We start from the raw sequence: 18691 nt of genomic DNA, 5'->3' as shown, positions 1-18691 counted from the left end.
TAGTTTTCACCACCTGTAATATTTGAAAATATTCAGCTGAATAAAAGCAGCTAAACAAAAACCCACAAAAATGATTATTAAAAAGCTTTTACTTTAGAAAGGACTCATTTTGGTGGAATTTATCTTCTTCCAAAAGAGAGTAATGTTTTCCTTCATGCATTTCATACTGGCACTTTCCAGAAAGTGTTAGATTACAATGAAAACATGATCACTGATTTTTTTTCTTATGCATACATGCAACAGAATTTTTGCAAGACTCTATGATTAGTCACTGATGCTAGCATTTTGACATATTTTCATCTCACCTCTTGATTCTGCACACTTTTCCAAAAGATACTAAAATCTCAAATGTTCCTCCTCACTAGCCAGACCTCAAGTACTCAATCGTCAGAACCTGATACCTCTGCAGCTCAAACTGGTCCAATGACTAAACCAGGGAGGCTGAAAACAGGTTTGCATTTTATCTTAACAGTCCTATTTTATTCTGTCCTCAAAAACTATCTTATTTTCAAGATACAATTTAGTAACATATTGACTAAATTTTATACCCCTTGGGTGAATAATACATTTACAAATTTAGTAGTAAATTTACCCAACTAAATTTGCAGATCATAAATTTGCTAATTGTCCTCATAGGTGAAAAACAGTCTTGTAGATACAGAGCTCTAGTCCAATAGTTTGGGCAGTGAACAGAGCAAGAAAAGATATGCTTAAGAAATACAGGCCAGGTTAAAGGAAACAATCTCTCAGATCAGTTAAGTATTTTTTGTTTTGAGAATGTGAGCAGTGTATCAGCAAATGTTACTTGTACTATTTAAGCTTCACTACTAAGCATAAAGTTACCTTTGGTGTATTGCACCTTAAGCAAGGGTAAGCTTAATGTGTCAGATGTCACAAGTAGACATTTTCTACTGTAGCACACTGGGAGATATTTATTGGTACTCTGGGTAGAAATGACTCCCAGGTCAAGTTTGGGAAACATGCCAACACTGTTACTGGTAATTCATATATATAGTAGCATATCAAAAGCTCTGAGAAGCCTATAAAGAGATTTGACTAACCAGGCTTAACCCTTAATCTAGAGTTTCCTAAATTTATTTCAGTATGGGACATTGTTTCTCACAGCACATAGTAAGCCAGTACAGAGGTCAACCAGTCTGGGAAACTGATTAGGACAAAAATGAAATTTGACTAAAATTTTCTTGGTAAAAAAGACCTTATTCAGAAGTAACAGCAACTATAAATTATTTTCCAACCAATGTTTTGGAAAACACTTGGTATAAAGGCCACTATTCAGAAAGCAAGGACTTCAGAAGTTAAATTAACCCAAACACATTCAATTCTGTTAGGAATGAACATATTTAACAAAGTGACTATTTTATTGAGCACTTACTATGCATCAGGTATAGTCTTTTTTAATTTAATGTTTGAAATGAGTTGGCAAAGCATTAGCCCATTTTATGAGTGAAGAAACTGAAAATAAAGGTTAAGTTACATATCACTAAGTGGCAGAGCTGGGAACAGAACTCAAGTCAGTGTGACTCTGAAGACATGAAAAAGTTGCAGGATTCAGATGAATGCATAAAATATCTTTATGAAGAAGAAATGCATGAGAAAACTATCTTAAAAGTTACTGTAGAATGTAATTTGAAAACATCTAGAAAGATTCCTTTAAAAGCCTGCAGTTCCATCTAAAATAGATGCTAAATATTACCTTAATTAGATTTCCTAATGCATTATGTGGACAAAAAAATGTTTAGACTCAAATCTGGCAGTTAAAATTACTTGCAATCCCTCTGCCTTCAACCAGCCCAAGAACATTTTATAAAGAATTTTAAAAGTAGCTGCCAAAGATTCCAATCAATTCATCACTGGTGAAATATACAAAAACTTACAGGAGTCACAAGAGTTACAAACTATTAATTTATAAAAATAATATCAATATGAATAAGAAAATCAAGATTCATTCTCATCAACGTCCTTATCTGGGTCTTGTTCGGCAACCTCCTTTTCCTGTTGCTGTTTCTTCCAAAGTTTGGCCATGGCCAGGAGCTTGAGATTGGGTTGGTTGGCAGCATCTTCCGGAAAGATGTAGTCATAGTATTCTTCCCAGCCTGCATCAGACTACAGAAAAGTAAAACGGTTAAAAGATAAGCTAACATGTGGCTGAAATACACTTTAGTTACTTTAAAGTGGAGAATTTTCATTGGGAAACCCAGAGTTTGGATTCAGTGTACTTTACAAAACAACATCAAAGTTTAGTACAGAAAGAACAAGGGCTGGGCCTTGAACACTGGGTGGGAGAAAATAAGTAGCTGTTGGATTGGCATTGATGCAAGTGTAGCTCAGTGAGAGCTAAAAATCTGGTGGGAAAAATTCTAAAAATCTAAGCACAGCTTCTCTACAGTCAACCAAGAAGATATTCTGTGTCTCCAACTCCATCCTGCAGTCTGTTTAAGATTTAAACATTTTAAAGATTTAGTTAATATTTACCCAGTAGTGAAAGCCACATGTCTGTGCATAATTATTCTGAATCCCTGCCCTAACATCCCCACCTCCAGTGGGTCACTGATTTCACTTCCTAAAGATCACTCTAGTTCCAGCTTCCACCACCACTTGCTTTGCTGACAAGTGTCTTGACAGTTCCTCCTCCAATCTAAGCCTCTCAAGTCCTCCTGCAGGAGATGCCAATGACTGGGTCATGCCATTTTGTACATAAGAGCCTTACAGCCTACAAAGCCACCTCTGGATTTGCTCCTATCTAAATGCTGATCTTCATTTCCCTCCATCCTGACTTCCTGCATGCTGCTTCGAAAATACCACACTTCATATAGTTCACAGAATCGACCGAGAAGTCTCTGCCAACCCTCTCTCATTCTCTACCCTGGGTAGACAATACACTCTTTATTATGTTTCCACAATAGCCAAACTGCAACTATCTCTTACACCAGGCTATCTGCTCTCATTCTCAGATTGTATATATGCCACTTACAAGTGTAAAATTCAAAATCTGATGCATTTCTGCTCATTTGACATGCTACAGGGATCAGTTCTTACCCCATCATCAGTCTGAACCTTTCTTCTCTTTTTGACTTTCTCTGGCATGAGTTTGTCTACTCTCTCCTTATCTGATGCAGTTCCAAATTCATCTTCAAAGCTTCGCCAAGATTCCAGCAGCATAAGTCTTTCTTCCTTTTCTTCACAGTTTCGCATGGTTTTGTTAGCCTCTTCATAAATCTGTCTGCATTTAGCCAAACTTCCTTCTTTCCCTGAAGACAACTCAAACTGAGCAAAACTAATCCATACCTTAAAAAAATTATAGAACCAAATTAACCATGTCACTGGAAGATAATAATGTAATGATAACACTTTCTTGTTAATAACATCTGAATATAGTAATGCTCTCATTTCTATATTCCAAAGAATATTGACTATATACTTCAATTTATTAATGTTGAAATAGTCTGCTTCTATATCCAATTAGGTGTCTAAAATAGTCTTAAAGTCACAAGAAGAGCTTAACGTTTTATTCAACTCTGTGATATAACTGGTTATTTACAAACAGTACACATACTGATCTGGTATAAGCTTAATATTCCAAAGTCCTCTGAGACTCATAAGTTCTCTTTAAAAGCCAGGGAATCATTTAAAATAAATATATATTTTTAAAAAACACTTAAAATACAGAAATACAGTATTTCTTAAGGATTGCTGATGCAAGCAAAATCAAAGATAATCTATAAAGCACAGGATACCTTGACATGTTGTGTCCGTTGAAGCAATCGTCGGTAAAGATTTCGTGTTCTTTCAGTTTCTTCCTGCTCAATTTCAAAATCAATATATGATTTCCAAAGCACCTAAGAAAACTTAATAGGTCAGCTTTGACATTTAAAAAGTAACATGCCCCTACCCAAAGCACAGCTTAACTACCATTCTAACCTAGGACATATAGGAACCTAGGCCTTTTATGAAGAATTAAAGAACAGATGGCATGTGATAAATAACACTAGCATATACAAGCTGGCCAAAACTTGGTTAAAATTCTATAATATAAGCAAAAAGGCCTTGGATTCAATTTTGGAGTTTTTCAAATGCTGGACTTATCATGAAGAGCTGAGAAACTTGCCAAGTCTCCCAGGCAATCATGACCATGCCACATACCACTGAACCTGTGGGAGAAAACAGGCCTAGATTAGCCAGTATATACTGCTTTTACCTCCACTGTAAATTCTTGATACGTTTGAGTTCAAACATTCAGTGACAGCTGCTTACCTGCTAGATACAGCCTGTCAGAGCACAAGGATGACCAAGATATGGCCTGGACTCCTGGGAGCTGGCACTCTGTAGAGGAGCTGAGGCCAACTGATGGAACTAGTAATACAAAAAGCCCTGCCCTAATGCAATCAGTGAGCCCTTAAATACAGGGTCATATTAGTGCAAGATAAACAGAATGGTTGAATGTGTTCAGTGGGTCCTGTGAGATTCAAACTAGTCCAAGATGTGGTTTGGCACCACGTTCTGGCTCAAATACTGAAGGGATGATTTTAAGTCTTGATGGAGGCCAGTGAGAGTAGCAATTCCAGGAACATCCTGGTTTACTTAGAGCCTTTTTTGCTAGTTCAATCCAGACAAAACCGCCAGCAGAATGCAGGGATGTGCAATCTCAACCTCCACTTCCCTTATTCTCCAGATGGGGTTGCCTACTGCCTATTTTCTTGATTATCTCATCCCCTTTAGCCTCCTGTTTGAGAAAGCGAGGAAGAGAGCCAGTAAGCCACCCACTATGTCCCAATTCAGCCTGGTGTCATGAGGCTTTGCTGTGCTCTGGTATCCAACTAGAGGACTGCTTCCCCTTCTTTTCTATCTCTAAAACAGAAAAACCTTAATCTGAGTGGAAAAAACTGGAAATTTGTTAGATATTCTTTATGGTATAAAATGCACACATATTTAGGTGGTCATCTAAAGTAATATTAGAGAAGTGTCTAAAACAAAATTATATTCAACTCAAGAGCCTCACCTCTGGCATGTCTAAGCGTGGCTGGCTGATGGCTAACTCGTAGATTGCCCGTGCTCTCTCAATATCACCAAGGATTGTCTCTAATTCTGCAAATTTAATCCAAGAGGTACAATTTTCAGGTCCAAATTCCAGGAACTTTTCATAAAGCTTCCGGCATCTGTCAAATTCTCGAAGCTGTAACTCCAATTCTATGTAACCTTTAAATAACTTGTTTTTTGGACATTTGCCTATGGAAGTTCCCTGAAAAAGAAAATGTCCAGCTGCTGTGATACCTTAGTGAGTTTAACTTGTGCACAGACATCGTTGACCTTCCTGGAAGCTGTTCTCTGCTGAACAAAAGACTTAGAGAGTCAACATGGTTCTTGACAAAAGGCCAAAGGAAACCGTCTAATTCAGTCAGCTGTCAAGAGGGCCTGTGCCCATTGGTGCCTGTTCAGCAAGACACAGTGTTCCAGAATTGTTTGGACAACTATTTTGGATTTTACTTAGTTTCTCAGGGTCTCCTAAGGAATATAGATGTTGGATATATAAAATCTACTATAAATTAAAAGATAATCAAAGAATGAACCCTGCTTTGCTGCCCACAGCCAGAGTGAGAGTAGTTTATCCAAAGGACTGCATTTAAACTGCATTTAAACACAGTATTTGATCCTATTAACTGTTAATAGGATCTGTTAAGACAGAGGTGCATTTAATACACCAAAAATTTTTTGCACAGGATCAGACTAAAGATCAGATCTTTCTAGTCTGAGAAAAGATCTGGTAACTGGTAGCTAGCTATAAGGTTTCCAATGTTGAAATAGAATAATTTAAGCATTATCATCTAATCTTTTTTTAAAGGCCATGTGTTTTCTAACAACATGTCTCAGATTTTAAAGGCATAATACATCTGTTGCTTTCTTAGTAGGAATTATATAACTTCTAAGCACTAAGACTTTAATTTCCTTCTCATAGAATTTAATGATGCATATTGATCTTTCTTTACTTACCAAAGCTCTTCTGGCAAATGGTAAATTTTTCTGTCTTATTTCAAATTGTGCATATAGTAACCACATTTTGGCAAATGTGAACTAGAAAACAAAAGCACAACAACATCTAGCTTAAGAGACTCATTTAAATTAAATTGAATTAAGTTAAATTAGATTTCCCTAAAACTTCAGTTAAGACAAATGTATTTTCTTATTTATAAGCAAAGATGATATTTATTTACAAAAGTTACCCCAAAACAGTAACCTAGATACTGTGTAGTACTGCATGGCCCAGCAGCCTTTACATAGAATCTGCTTTTTGTGGATATGCTTGTGAGCTGGCAGAACATGCTACCTCTATTCTGGAAGGTAGCTGGGTCAACATCTTTCTTAGTTTCATGTGTTGGGAAATATGACAGATAATGTCTCAGCCACTTCCAGAGCACATTCATGTTCACCCATGCAAGCATACATCCACTCAGCTACCAACAAACACCTATTCATTGTTTCCTGCACGTGCTGTGTACTCCCTGGATGTGTGTCTTCCTCACAGTGGAATAGCTTTTCACTCAGTGTATTCCAATTACCTATCCTCTGAATTTCTATGTTATTATCTGTATTATTCATTTGTCACAGGCTATCCTCTCAACTAGACTGTAAGCTATTTTCAGAGGTAAAGAGCCTATCTTGTTCTTATTTGTTTTCCATGGTGCCTAGTACAGGGATATAGTCAATCAATAAATATTATTTCACTGAATTATTTTACAAGTAACAGAAGCAAGATTTTGATGTTTGTAGCAGAACACTTAGAGCAAATGTACCTTTTTATGAGGAATTAGTTCCAAAGAGGCTTGATATACCTGTCTTGTCCTCTCAGGATCCTGTATTAGGATAAGAAATTTTCATAAAATATTAAAGTCTGTTGCTAATACTAATTTTACTAGTTATTAATTTTACTAATACTAGTAAAAAAATGTACACCAACACTGAGTATGTTTTCACAAGTTGCTATTTTAAAACCCTGATTCTATTTATGATCAAAAGTGTAAACTACCTTTGGCCATCAAACTTTGGTTTAAGAATCACCAACAATATAGTCATCAAACTCTGAGAGCTTCTCTGTAGAAAAGCTTTTTGCCTGACAGCAGAAAGAAACAAAGATGTTTTACGGTCTCAGTTCAACAGCAGAAAGTTAATTTTTTTCTGTTAACTTACACATGACCAATTTCTGAAAATCCCACTTGAGCTTTACTAATCTATTCGTGATCCCTATTTATGAGAAACCCAGGAAACTATGTATATTTAAACTAAGGAGTGGTTCATCGTTTTCTTTCAAGTTCCAAATGATTATCTTGTGTCTCCAGGTTTAAAAAACAAAATACTACAAACAAAAAACACCTCACCTGGTATACAACAGGTACAGAATTTAAAATGTTACAGAGAGAATATATAGCTATATGGCTGAATAGAGCCTTATAAGAATCTAAAAGTAAATTTCAAGGATTGTAAATGTCGGCTACTACCCAGGACAGCACAGTGAGCTTTAAGCACAGGGTGAGGAAACCATTAATAGTGGACACATAATTACATTTTTTTACCTTTGCCTCCAGTTCTTCATAGAGTGCATAGTTGACCCAAAGATAGATGTAGCGCTTCCAATGCCTCTTCTCTTGAATGGGTGGGACATTGGCAATAGCTCTTTCATAGACTTCTCGTACAGTTTCTGCTTCTGCATCACTTTCCACCAAGCGCAAGTAATCAAACCATGCATCATAATTGTGTGGATTAGCCTAGAATGACAATAAATTTAATAAATTAAAACGAAATGGACAGCTACACTTGCTGGACTATGTGAGCTAAAAGAAGGCACCAGGCTTACTTTCTATATTTTAGCAACTTTTTTTCTAGATTTCACATTATCTCATTTTAAAAATACCATTCCTGAGGTTTTATGAATAAAATAGAATTACGAATACAGTGGTATCCCCTTATCTGCAGGATATGTTCCAAGACCCTTAGTGGATGCCTGAAATCGTGGATAGTACTCAGCCCTATACATACTATATTCTTTCTTATACAAACATACCTTTGATAAAATTTAACCTACTCTGTGCTCTGGAGCAATTATTAAGCAAAATAAGGGTTGCTTGAACACAAGCACTGTGATACTGGGATAGTCGATCCAATAACCAAGATGGCTACTAAGATGCTGGACAAATGGATTACTCATGTCCCAGGTGGGACAGAACGAGATGAGCTGAGATTTCACCATGCTATAAAGAACGGTACACAATGATTTGACTACATACCATCACATCTAGATTTAAAATTACAATAGAATTATACCATACTCACAATTGTGAAACCTGACTTGTTAATTAATAGTAATTTATCTTGAACATACCTTGCTGACATAATTTTATAACAGACTTAGTCCATTGTTTAGAAATACCTTGAAAATGCTACTATCTTTGAATTCACAAAATAGTATACTACATAGATAAACAAATGAGAATAGAACTATATCTACATCTTTAATTCAAGCAGTTAAGCTAAAAAGTAATGTACAGAAACTGTTTTTTTGGTTCAGACTCTTCTAATTTTCAAAAATAAGCTCATATGGACTCTAGATTTATTTTGATCAAATTCTATAGCACACAACCACCAGTAAAAGTAACTTTTGACATGTGAGTGGCAGAAAAAATCCGAGCGTTGTTTGTTTGCCTTTTCTATCAGCCTCATTTATTCCAACCCATCTGGAACAGCTCCCATTATTGCAGACATATCATCAAGAGCGTAATCATCGGTAGCCCTAACTTGCTGATTTTATTGTAGCCAGTATTAGCTGGCAGAGTTAAGCATCTACACCAGCACTCACCTTCACTTCTTCTTCATACTGGAATCTCCGTTTGCTCACGATGATGTCTTCAATACCTCGCCTATCACCAAACTTCTTTTCAAAGATGGTATAATTTTTAAAGAGCTCTTGGGCCTCTTGTTTTGAAATTCTATCCAGGGCATACTTGTAGATCACTCGTACCCTTTCAAACTAAAAGCAGACAGGATGATTATCTGCCTTAACACCACATTCTCATTCTAGTCATTACTAGCAAAGTAATTAAGACATAAAACATTACTTGTTAGATTTTGAGGCCTCAAAATGTCCAAAATGAGTTTCTTCTTCTCTTTGTTGAAGTATTTCAGTCAGGATCGACTGACATTCTGCTTTGAGCTCAACATTAAATACTGTCTACTTAACACGACCAATTTAATATCGTCTGTGTATCTCAGACCAAAATGGAACTCCTGTTTTTCTCCACAAACCCGAGACTTTCTCAAGTCTTCCCAATCTTGATAACTAATACCTACTGTCACACACTGGCTCAAGCTAAAATCCCCAGGAGCCCTTGACTCTTTTCCTTTCCTCATTCCCCAAGTTCACTGGTTTTTCAAGCACTGCCATTTCTAGCCTTTTAACGTAGCCTTCACATCTCCCCAATTCCGTCAACCTATTTCCATTTCTTCCCTAGACCATTTCAAAAGTCTCCTCTCTTCTACTTTTGCCATCCTCCCCTCAATACACTCTCCATAAATTAGCTAGAGGTTCTACTGACAATATAAATTATATTCTACCACTTTCTTGCTAAAACCCTTCAATACTTCCCACTGCCCTTAAAATAGAATCTGAATTCCGTACTGTGACTTGTACAAGACCCTGCATTCAGACCTCAGTCTGCCTCTCTCAATTGTGCATTATTTAAACTACTTTAAAGGATTATTTTCCATGTATACTATAGTAGAAATGACTTATTGGTGGGAAAATCTGTTTTCATTTCAAATTCTATTTTTGGTTGTGAGGGCTTCAGGCTTTTTGTTTCGAGGTTTATCACCTGTAAAGCCCTTTAATGAAGATACCAAGAGACTAACTCTCAGTTTATAGACAAGATTCTCAGTCCAGATTTAAAGGCTTAATTTTCAAGCAAAGCACAACAAAATTAAGACAGTTATAATACAATCTATAATCACTCAGCTCCCAACCTTCAGCTTAGCCACAAATATATGCTGTTTTCTTTGAGAATCAAGTTTTGTATTTTGAAATCATTTTCTCCAACGATAAGTAAGAGAATGGAAATGAACTTGATGTGCACAAGAAGTAATCTTTTCTAAGCTGTTCTGCAATGTAATTACGTTTACTTACTTCTTTCTGATTTTCTTCAAATTTGGCAAAGGCAACATAAAGGTGTTCATCCATATGTTCGTCTCCAAAGAATTCCACAGCTCTCTCATACACTTTCCGTGCGTGGGCAAAATAACCATGTTTTTCTTCAAAGCGGGCATACTTGATCCAATTCTTAACATCAGGGTGCACAAGTACAAGTGCAGGGGAATTAAAGAAATACCAGGCAAGACAATGTGGCTTAAACAAAAAACAAAAACTCCAAAACCCCAAAATGCAAGCTATGATGATGGGGTTGATAAATCATGTACAAGGCAGAAAACCACTAAACTGTCATCTCTGTGAGGGAGCTGGGTCTTGTTCATCTCTGTCTTCTTCCAGTGCTTATTCAATATTTTAGTAGTGGTACAAATAGGAGTCTGGAGCCATAAAAAAGCTGAACCTTGGTTATTAGCCATGTGATCTGGACAAGTCATTTAACTTGTTTAGACAAGTTTTATCATCTGTAAACAGAGAAAAATAATACTGACCTCACTGGATGATTAATGCCTTTACATGAGAAAATGTTACGTAAAGCTCTTAGTAGTTTCTGGCCAAAAGAACATGTTCGATACATGGCACTTATTATATTATATGCTCAATATTAGTATTTGAATTAATGATTATGAAAAAACAAGTTACAAAGAAGAAAACTGCTAACTAGAGCCAAAGGAGAAAGTTCTGAATTACCACTTTACTTCTGAATAGGATAAACCTATTTTTAATCTATCTTCCTTGAGGAAATCATTAATTTCCAAAGTAGTGATACATTCAAATATGGCAACGATGTTAAGAGCATTGGCTCTGAAACTGCTGCTGGTTTCTCCATCATTACTTGAGAAACCCTGATCAAGTTACTTAATCTCTCATACCTCAGTTTCCTCATTTGTAGAATGGAGTAGTTCCTATATCACATGGTTGTCATAAGGATTAAATGACAATATCTGTAAAGTGCTTAGAACAATGCCTGCCACATAGCAAGTGCTATAAAAGCTTTTGTTAATGTAACAATATTAAAATGAGAAGAGGTAATCAAGATCTTAAAATTGCATAATAAAGTGGATTCTCATTATTCGTGATAGTTATGTTCTATGACTACTTAGTGAATACCAAATCACTGCTCCTAGGGGAAAAATGTATGTATATGAATATTACATATAGGTTATAACCTTAAATCCAAAAAGCTAACCCTTAGATTTCATTTTTGTTATTTTATAAGAGAAAAAAGGTTCAGAAGTGTTAAGTGACATGCCAGAGGCTGCCCACTAAGTGGAGCCAGAGAAGGAATTCAAACCTGCTCAATTAGCACCAGAGCCAGAGCTTCTTGCACTATACTGCACTGCCCCGTCCCACCTCCATCCTCTGATAATCTCTGTATGAGAGCAGAGACAAGAAGGATTATCACCTTAGCTGGGATCATATGCCTAAGGTAACTCAACTTTTTCATCACTCTGTACTTGTTTGCAAATGATTGTGAAAGTGCCACAAATATTGATTTTAGGGTTACAATAAATTTGAACAAGCAGAATTCACAAACATGAAAACAATGAATAATGAGGACTATCAGTTGCTAAAAGTGCTTTTACATGTTATCATCTAATCTTCATAACCAGCCCATAGTAGGAATCTTTACTCATTTTAAAGATGAGGACACCAACGCTCAAAGGAATTAACTGACTAATTGGGGTTACATGGCTAAAAAATAGTAAATCTTGCGATGGATTCCAGTAATGTTGCTAATGACCAACTTACATCATAAAAAAATAGAACTGGTTATAGCAGCCAGGGACTTAGTGTGTTATTTTCCACAAGGAACCACAGCATTAGTACAAATGCAAAGTTTCACTGGAAAATACTCAAACAATTATGCAGACCACAAACTTTTTTCCTGACCCAACCTGTGTCCTTAGAAAATATACATGTAGCTTATATAGCAAATGAAATTTGCATTCTTGATTTCTAGGCCAACAGGAATAACTGTGTCTTGACTTAACTACACCGCCACGGGACGAGCAGCACTCAGGCAATAGTGGTGCCATTCAGACCTTGTCCAAAGGATATATCGTTCGTAAATGGTGCGGGCCCGATCGACCTCTTTGTATCGCAGCTCGAAGTTGATATAGGAGTGCCAGGCTTGCTCCTCAGGCTGCCATTCCATCCAGCGTTCAAACACCTGCCGAGCGCCAGCAATGTTCCCCAGCATCTCTTCCATGTATGTGTACTTGTACCTTTAACAAAATCATCCGACAATATGTGTCATGGTCAAAATGACTCAGGGAAAAAAATGTTTTTTGGTAATTTCTGGTTCTAACTTATTAAATGTGAAGGTTTAAGACTTTATCGTCCCTGAAGGTTAAATCAAACACGTTTTCTTATTAAAACAGAAATTTGAAAAGGATGAATCATTAGAAAAAAATATATTTGTCTTAAAAACTGCTTAGTTTGACAAGTTGTTTCTTATGCATAAAAGACTGCAATCAAAATTTTGATTACACAGCTATTATACACTGATTATGACTTTAATAGACTATAGGACATTAAAAAGTGTTTTTGCACAATAATATATGCAAAGTTAAATTTGTATATATGGTCACAACTATGTAAATGAAATAAATACCTAAATATGGAACTTTCCTACTGTACAAAAAGCCATTTCATTAGATCATAAACTTACCAGAACTGGTTGACTCGAGGCAGAGTTGTTATGGCCCGGTCCCAGATATTTCGGGCATGGTTGACCTGGCGATTCTTCATTTCCATTTCTGCATATTTCAGCCAGAGCGTAATATTTCGGTAGTCCACATCTAAAGCACGTTCATATATGGATCTAGCCCTTAAGAAGCAAGAGTTGGAGGGCATCAAGAACAGTACATGTAACACATGTAGAAACTATTTCAAACTATCTGTAGTACCCTGCTATTTTATCAAGTGTCCACCATGAGTCAGGTTCTGGACATAAAAAGGTGAAAAAATATGATGTTCTCAGGAACCTTACAAAGACTTAGAGGAAGGTAGACATGCATGAAATTATAATGCAATGTGATGAACGTTATAGTCAAGATCTGTACAGGAAGCAAATGGAAAGAAAAATATCTGATGGAAAAGGTTAAGCAACCGGTAACTCCAGAATTGAGGAAAGTCTCAGAGGCTAAGTTGGGTGGAGAAGGATGGTCATTCCAGACAGAGAAAACAGCTAAGTGTCACAGTGAGGAGACATGATGTATTCATGGAGTGATAGGTATGCAGCACAATGGGGGCAAGGGGTATGCTGGAAAAGTACAGAAAGGCTGGACAATAGGAATGGCCAAGTTGTGATTTTAATCTTGTTAGTCACTGGTTTGCAGAGGAACAATTATTCTTAAAAATATCAATGTCAGTTGAAACTGTACTTCTCTAGCAGTAGAGTGTGTGCTGGTGGTTGAGATCCACCTGCAGTCTCCTCCTCTGCTCTCCCAAGAACTAGCCTATAACAGTGCTCCTGAAGCCCCTCAAAGGAACCCTAGGGTTCCATGGAACAAAGTTTGAAAATTACTGCGGGAGACACAATCTTTTACTTGTGCTTTAACTTCTTCTATTTCTTTTGTATCTGTTAACTCATTACATTTTTATGTACAAAATTACATGCTCAGCAATTTTACCTTTGAATCTCCTTTAGACTCTCTTCCCATTGTGCATATTTTATCCAGTTACTAATCACAGTCCTGTTTTTTCTTATATTATCTTCAAAAGTCTGGCAGAAGTCAAAAAAGGGTAAAATTAAAGAGAAAATAAAAATTACATCACCTTTTGTCTATTAATCCTTGCACAAAAAAGGTTACTAATTTTGTTCTTATTTTAAAAAATTACATCCTATAATCCTTGAGAAATAATAAACCCACTACAGAAGGTTACAATCACAGGTGTTTCAATTGTTGATATTCTCTTATCTCCCACAATCACTAACTGATACTATAATATACTCTATTTGTTCCTAACAAGAAAACGTTTTTGACTAAGTCTTTTCGTTAATGTCTCAGAATTTCATCCATAATTCATTAAAGATAACTAATAAGTAGATACATCAGGATTAGTGGTTTAAAACAGTGGTTTAAAACCTTTTTGGCACCAGGGACTGGTGTTCTTATGAGAATCTAATGCCTGATGATCTGAGGTGGAGCTGAGGCCGTGATGCTAGTGCTAGGGAGAGGCTGCAAATACAGATGAAGCTTTGCTTGCTAGCCCGCCACTCACCTCCTGGTATGTAGCCCGGTTCCTAACAGGCCACGGACCTATATAGGTCCGTGGCCTGGGGGTTGGGCATCCCTGGTTTAAAATAATCCCACATTCTTGGGTGAGAAGGTCAAATCAGATCCCCAATCTTCTCAAGGCTCTTTCCCTTATCTTGACTCTTAACACAGAGGGTGGTACAGACAGAAGCACAGACCTCAGTCCCACTAAGACCAGCCCTCTTTCAGCTGTCAGTTGTTCTGCCTGTGAAACTTCCACCAACCTTTGATTCAGCACCAAAAATTGTGTCTCTGGTGGACTTAATTTCTTTATACTCTAAAACAGACAACTCATGACATAGTTCATAAAGTTCAGCAAAATGCAGTTATCTGATAACCAGAAGTTACATTGTTTATGTGGCTAGAAACATTAATCTCTTTTCATCTTATAGTCTCGCTAACCGATGAGGTACTTTTCAAATTCTGGCCTATAAATTCTTAACAATATAATGAAAGACATCGCATTGACTGACCTTCCTTTTCCGTAGTTTGTAATCATTTAACTCTTCTTCATCTGTGATCTTCTGTTGAGGTGGAGGTGGAAGTAGTTCAAGTTCTCTTTCTTTAGCTTCTCTTAAGAGCTGTTCAGCAGTTATCTGTACCTCAGCTGGAGCTTTGTTTTTTACCTTTTAAGACAAGATATTTCTATTTTTAGGAGATGCTCTTCACACAAGGTTTAAGAAAGAAACACTTTTAGGATGTGAACTTTATATGTATTACAAAATACCCTCTTTTTATGACATGCTCCCATTTCTCTGTGCAACTAAATAGAAGAAGTGTTTTCTATCTTATCCATGATATCTATTAAAAGGCTATAGAGAAAAGGTAGCAAAAATAGCAAATTTTCTCTTTTATATTAGTAACATAAAAAAATTTGAGGCTGCCTACGTAAAATTCCCATTAGAGGTTCTGTTTTTTCAAGATGTATACCGTATCTTATCAAGCTTTACAACCTCAATTTACAGAATTCTTCAACTTAGGTCCCAGATAGATAATGCCCCAGGTTGATAACTGCATTTGGTTTTTCATGGCATTTCAAGTCAAAGACAATATTTGGTAAGTTCCCATCATTAGACTATAAGCTTCCTGAGGTGTAAGTTCCCATCATTAGACTATAAGCTTCCTGAGGTGTGAAGTCCAACACGATGGCCATGAGTCACATGTGGTGAGTATAAACTGAGATGGGCTGTAAGTGTAAAATACACAGTGGATTTTGCAGACTTAGTATAAAAAAAAGAATAAATTACCTAACTAAGTTTTTTATATTGATTACATGTTGGAATGACAAAAACAGTGGGTTATTAAATAAAATATAATTAAAATTAACATCCCGTTTTGACTTTTTAACGTAGCTATGAGAAAACTTAATTTACATATGTGGCTCACATTATATTTCTACTGGACCAGTGCTGCCCAATAAGTTTATGGAATGGAATTACAAGAAATATTAATTATTTAGTGTTACATGTGGAATAATGATACTAATGATGATAGCTCATATCTAATGAACATTAAGTACCAGACACTGTGTTATGTGTTTTATATGCATTATCTCTGGAGTCATCTAAATGGACATATAAAAAACAAGCTCAATAGAGTCATCTGGGCTGGAGAAAAAGAAAGGAGGGAGAAGATCCATAAACGCTTAGGAAAAAGACTGTTACATATTAAAAACTAGTAAATATCGGCCACCGATGGGACTATCAGACGATATAAAATTTATTGTTTAATTAACTTAAATTATGCCACTACACAACTCTTGTCATCTACTTTCATTCTTTTCACTCAGCTGGGCTAACTCCGATTTGGCCTTCCAGTTTCAGCGTAAATGTCACTTCCTTAACAAAGTTTACACTGGAGACATCCTCACACAGCCCCAATTTTCCACTGAACGTTCTATTTTGCCTTAGTAGCATTTGGCAAAGTTGTAATTTTACACCTTTGTCTTATTTGTGTCCTGTCCGTCGCCCGCATTTATGTGTGCAGCTCTGCAACGCCTAACGCACTGCCTGTCTCAGTTATTTCTGCTGAAGGACCCCACACTTTCCCCCCGCAAAAACACCTCCCCAGAACGAAGGCCAACGCGGACGCGGGCTGTGCTCCGGGGTGACAAGAGCCTGCACCCCACCACCGATTATCCCGTCCCTTCATTCTTCCCCTCGGCCCCGCTCGGGGTGGGCCTGCTCCTCGGACAATGCTTTCCTGTCCCGGGTACCACCGAGACTGGGGCGAGCCCATCTTCCAGGCTCCTTCCCACAAGACTTTTCGCTATCGCCTACCTTAGCCACTTTGGGAATTCTTTGCTTCCCGGCCGCGGTGGAGGCCGCCATGGCTGCAGCAGAAGACCTCAAAAAGGGTTCGTGAACGTCCCAAAACTTTCTGACAACAAACCGGATCCTGGAACCGGAAGCGGAACTGGCTTGCGTGACCTTTGACCTCCAGCACGCGCCGTGACCGAAAGAGCGCCGTTTCTGTGGTAACCTGGCTGCGCGTCCTCCTTAGATTCCCGTGTGGAGCGCGGCGTCCGGAGCTGTGGGTGAGGTGGGTAGAGCTGCCCTGCCCCTCAAGGGATGTGAGGGTCCAGGGAGTCAGGGGTGCATCCCCAGATCAGTCTCCGGGATTGAGGTGACTGCGTGCGGACCGGTGGATCAGTCAAGTCGTGGAACCAAGCTCCGATTCGGATGATTGGGGCCTGAGGAAGGGAGGCAGGCCAGAAAACTACTATTTCCAGCATGCCAATGGGCGAGCTGTTGCGCTCCCAGGCGGCCCCGCACTGTGTTGCATTCTAGGCTTTGTAGTTTTGGAGGTCCACTCTCTTTATAAAGTTTCTGGACAGTCATGCCCAAATTATTAACTCCGAGGTTTGTAATTAAAAATAACTGAAGATATTTTTAAGCTAGATAATAAAAAATAAAAATGAATGAGTAGACTACTATAAAACCAGCCAGCCTTCTTGTCATATAAATAGATGTTTAAATTCTATGAATGTGCCTTAATTACATAAATTTTCTTGCACTCAATGTCTTTAACTATAAGATGAGGATAAAAATATCTGTTTCACCTGGATTAAAGAGAAAACCTATGTAAAGCTCTCCGTAAATATTAGCTGATATAATTCTTGACCTGCCTTCAAAAACAGAAAAATTAATTATGTGCAAGCAAATGGTTTAAGAGAATTAAAAAAAAAAAAAGCAACCAAAGACTATTTCTTAGAGCAGTTTTAGGTTCACAGAAAAATAGAGTGAAAGGTGTAGAGAATTCCCTTTTCCCCTTTTCTCTTCCCCTCCCCGCATCCTGTCCACTATCAACATATCCCACCAAAGTGGAACATTAATTACATTCCATAAACCTATATTGACACATTATCATACAAAGTCCATAATCTACATTAGGGTTCACTCTTGGTACTGTATATTCAGTAGGGTTTGACAAATATAGTGACATGTGTCCACCATCAGAATGTGGTAAAAAATAGTTTTACTACTCTAAAAATCCTCTATGCTGCACCTATTCATCCTTCCCTCTCCCTTTTGTCCCCTGCAACCACTGATTTTTAAAAATTGTCTCTGGAGTTTTGCCTTTTCCAGAATGTTATAACAATGGAATCACATAGTATGTAGCAACCTTTTTAGATTGGCTTCTCTCACTTAGTAATACGCATTTAAGATTCCTCCTTGTCTTTTTTTGAATTGATAGTTTGTTGGTGAAGAGAAGTTTTACTGTTGCAAGTCTCTTTCGGAGTCTGGAAAAAATATCTATGTATGTAGAAATATCACGTCTATCTCTACAGATATTGTTTTTGAAAAAAATTGTATGCTGATTTCTCAAAATGAAATCATTTGTAACTATTAAAATATTTGCCATAGCTCTATACACCTATTATTTAAATATTTTATCTCACTTTTAAAATTTAAATAAATTGAATGAGATTTTATATTACTATGATAAAAAGGAGTCACTTATGAAAATAAACAAATAACTATTAAAAAGATTTTTCCCCTTAAATATTTTCCCTTAAATAATTTCCATTAACTATGCATAATTGATTTACCAAAGTTTAAAGTTAATTGTCTTTAGCCTCCTCTCAAAGATACAGACACCCAAAAGGCTTTATTTCTAATAGCTATCTTCCTACCTCACAATTGTTTATTGTCTGGTGATTCAGCTCAGCTTTTATTTCTTAAGTAAAATTTATCATCATTACTTTTCTTTTTGTCATCGATGC

At 37.0% G+C, this 18691-nt stretch overlaps 2 protein-coding genes across 14 annotated transcripts in view; one reads left to right on the top strand and one right to left on the bottom strand.

The window, feature by feature from the left end:
• Positions 1-71: 71 nt before the first annotated feature.
• Positions 72-16918, bottom strand: CRNKL1 (crooked neck pre-mRNA splicing factor 1). Of its 3 annotated transcripts, none has more exons than XM_039874370.1 (14): positions 16746-16918; positions 14940-15092; positions 13840-13931; positions 12876-13034; positions 12263-12429; positions 10184-10362; positions 8864-9034; positions 7584-7775; positions 6807-6866; positions 6007-6087; positions 5018-5257; positions 3756-3857; positions 3058-3306; positions 72-2124 (listed from the first exon to the last, which is right to left on the bottom strand). In XM_039874370.1, the coding sequence occupies exons 1-14, from the start codon at positions 16794-16796 to the stop codon at positions 1957-1959; spliced, it is 2064 nt and encodes a 687-aa protein (XP_039730304.1). In that variant the 5' UTR covers positions 16797-16918; the 3' UTR covers positions 72-1956. The 3 variants fall into 3 exon arrangements, with proteins under 3 accessions (XP_039730304.1, XP_039730305.1, XP_039730306.1); XM_039874371.1 differs by having other exon boundaries at positions 3756-3818; positions 16746-16893; XM_039874372.1 differs by lacking the exon at positions 6807-6866 and having other exon boundaries at positions 16746-16893.
• Positions 16855-18691, top strand: part of CFAP61 (cilia and flagella associated protein 61) — a 269668-nt gene continuing 267831 nt past the window's right edge. For 9 of the 11 annotated variants that reach the window (XM_039874360.1, XM_039874364.1, XM_039874361.1 and 6 more), the window contains exon 1: positions 16855-17007. The gene's annotated coding sequence lies outside the window, so the exon portion shown is untranslated. The remainder of the gene's footprint in view (positions 17008-18691) is intronic. The other 2 variants (XM_039874362.1, XM_039874359.1) reach the window with 2 other exon arrangements.

The sequence above is a fragment of the Pteropus medius genome, unplaced genomic scaffold (genome assembly GCF_902729225.1).
Source record: "Pteropus medius unplaced genomic scaffold, Ma_sr-lr_union100, whole genome shotgun sequence".
NCBI lineage: Eukaryota > Metazoa > Chordata > Mammalia > Chiroptera > Pteropodidae > Pteropus > Pteropus medius.
Note: the sequence above shows the minus strand (reverse complement) of the source record. Positions and strands in the feature narration are given on the sequence as shown.

Bases quoted from the DNA above. Each gene is read 5' to 3' on its own strand.
- CRNKL1 (XM_039874370.1), bottom strand. From the start codon at position 16,796: ATGGCGGCCTCCACCGCGGCCGGGAAGCAAAGAATTCCCAAAGTGGCT. The intron at 15,093-16,745 runs GTAGGCGATAGC...TTGTCTTAAAAG, and splicing joins GAATTCCCAAAGTGGCTAAG to GTAAAAAACAAAGCTCCAGC. The intron at 12,430-12,875 runs GTAAGTTTATGA...ATTTTGTTAAAG, and splicing joins CCTCGAGTCAACCAGTTCTG to GTACAAGTACACATACATGG.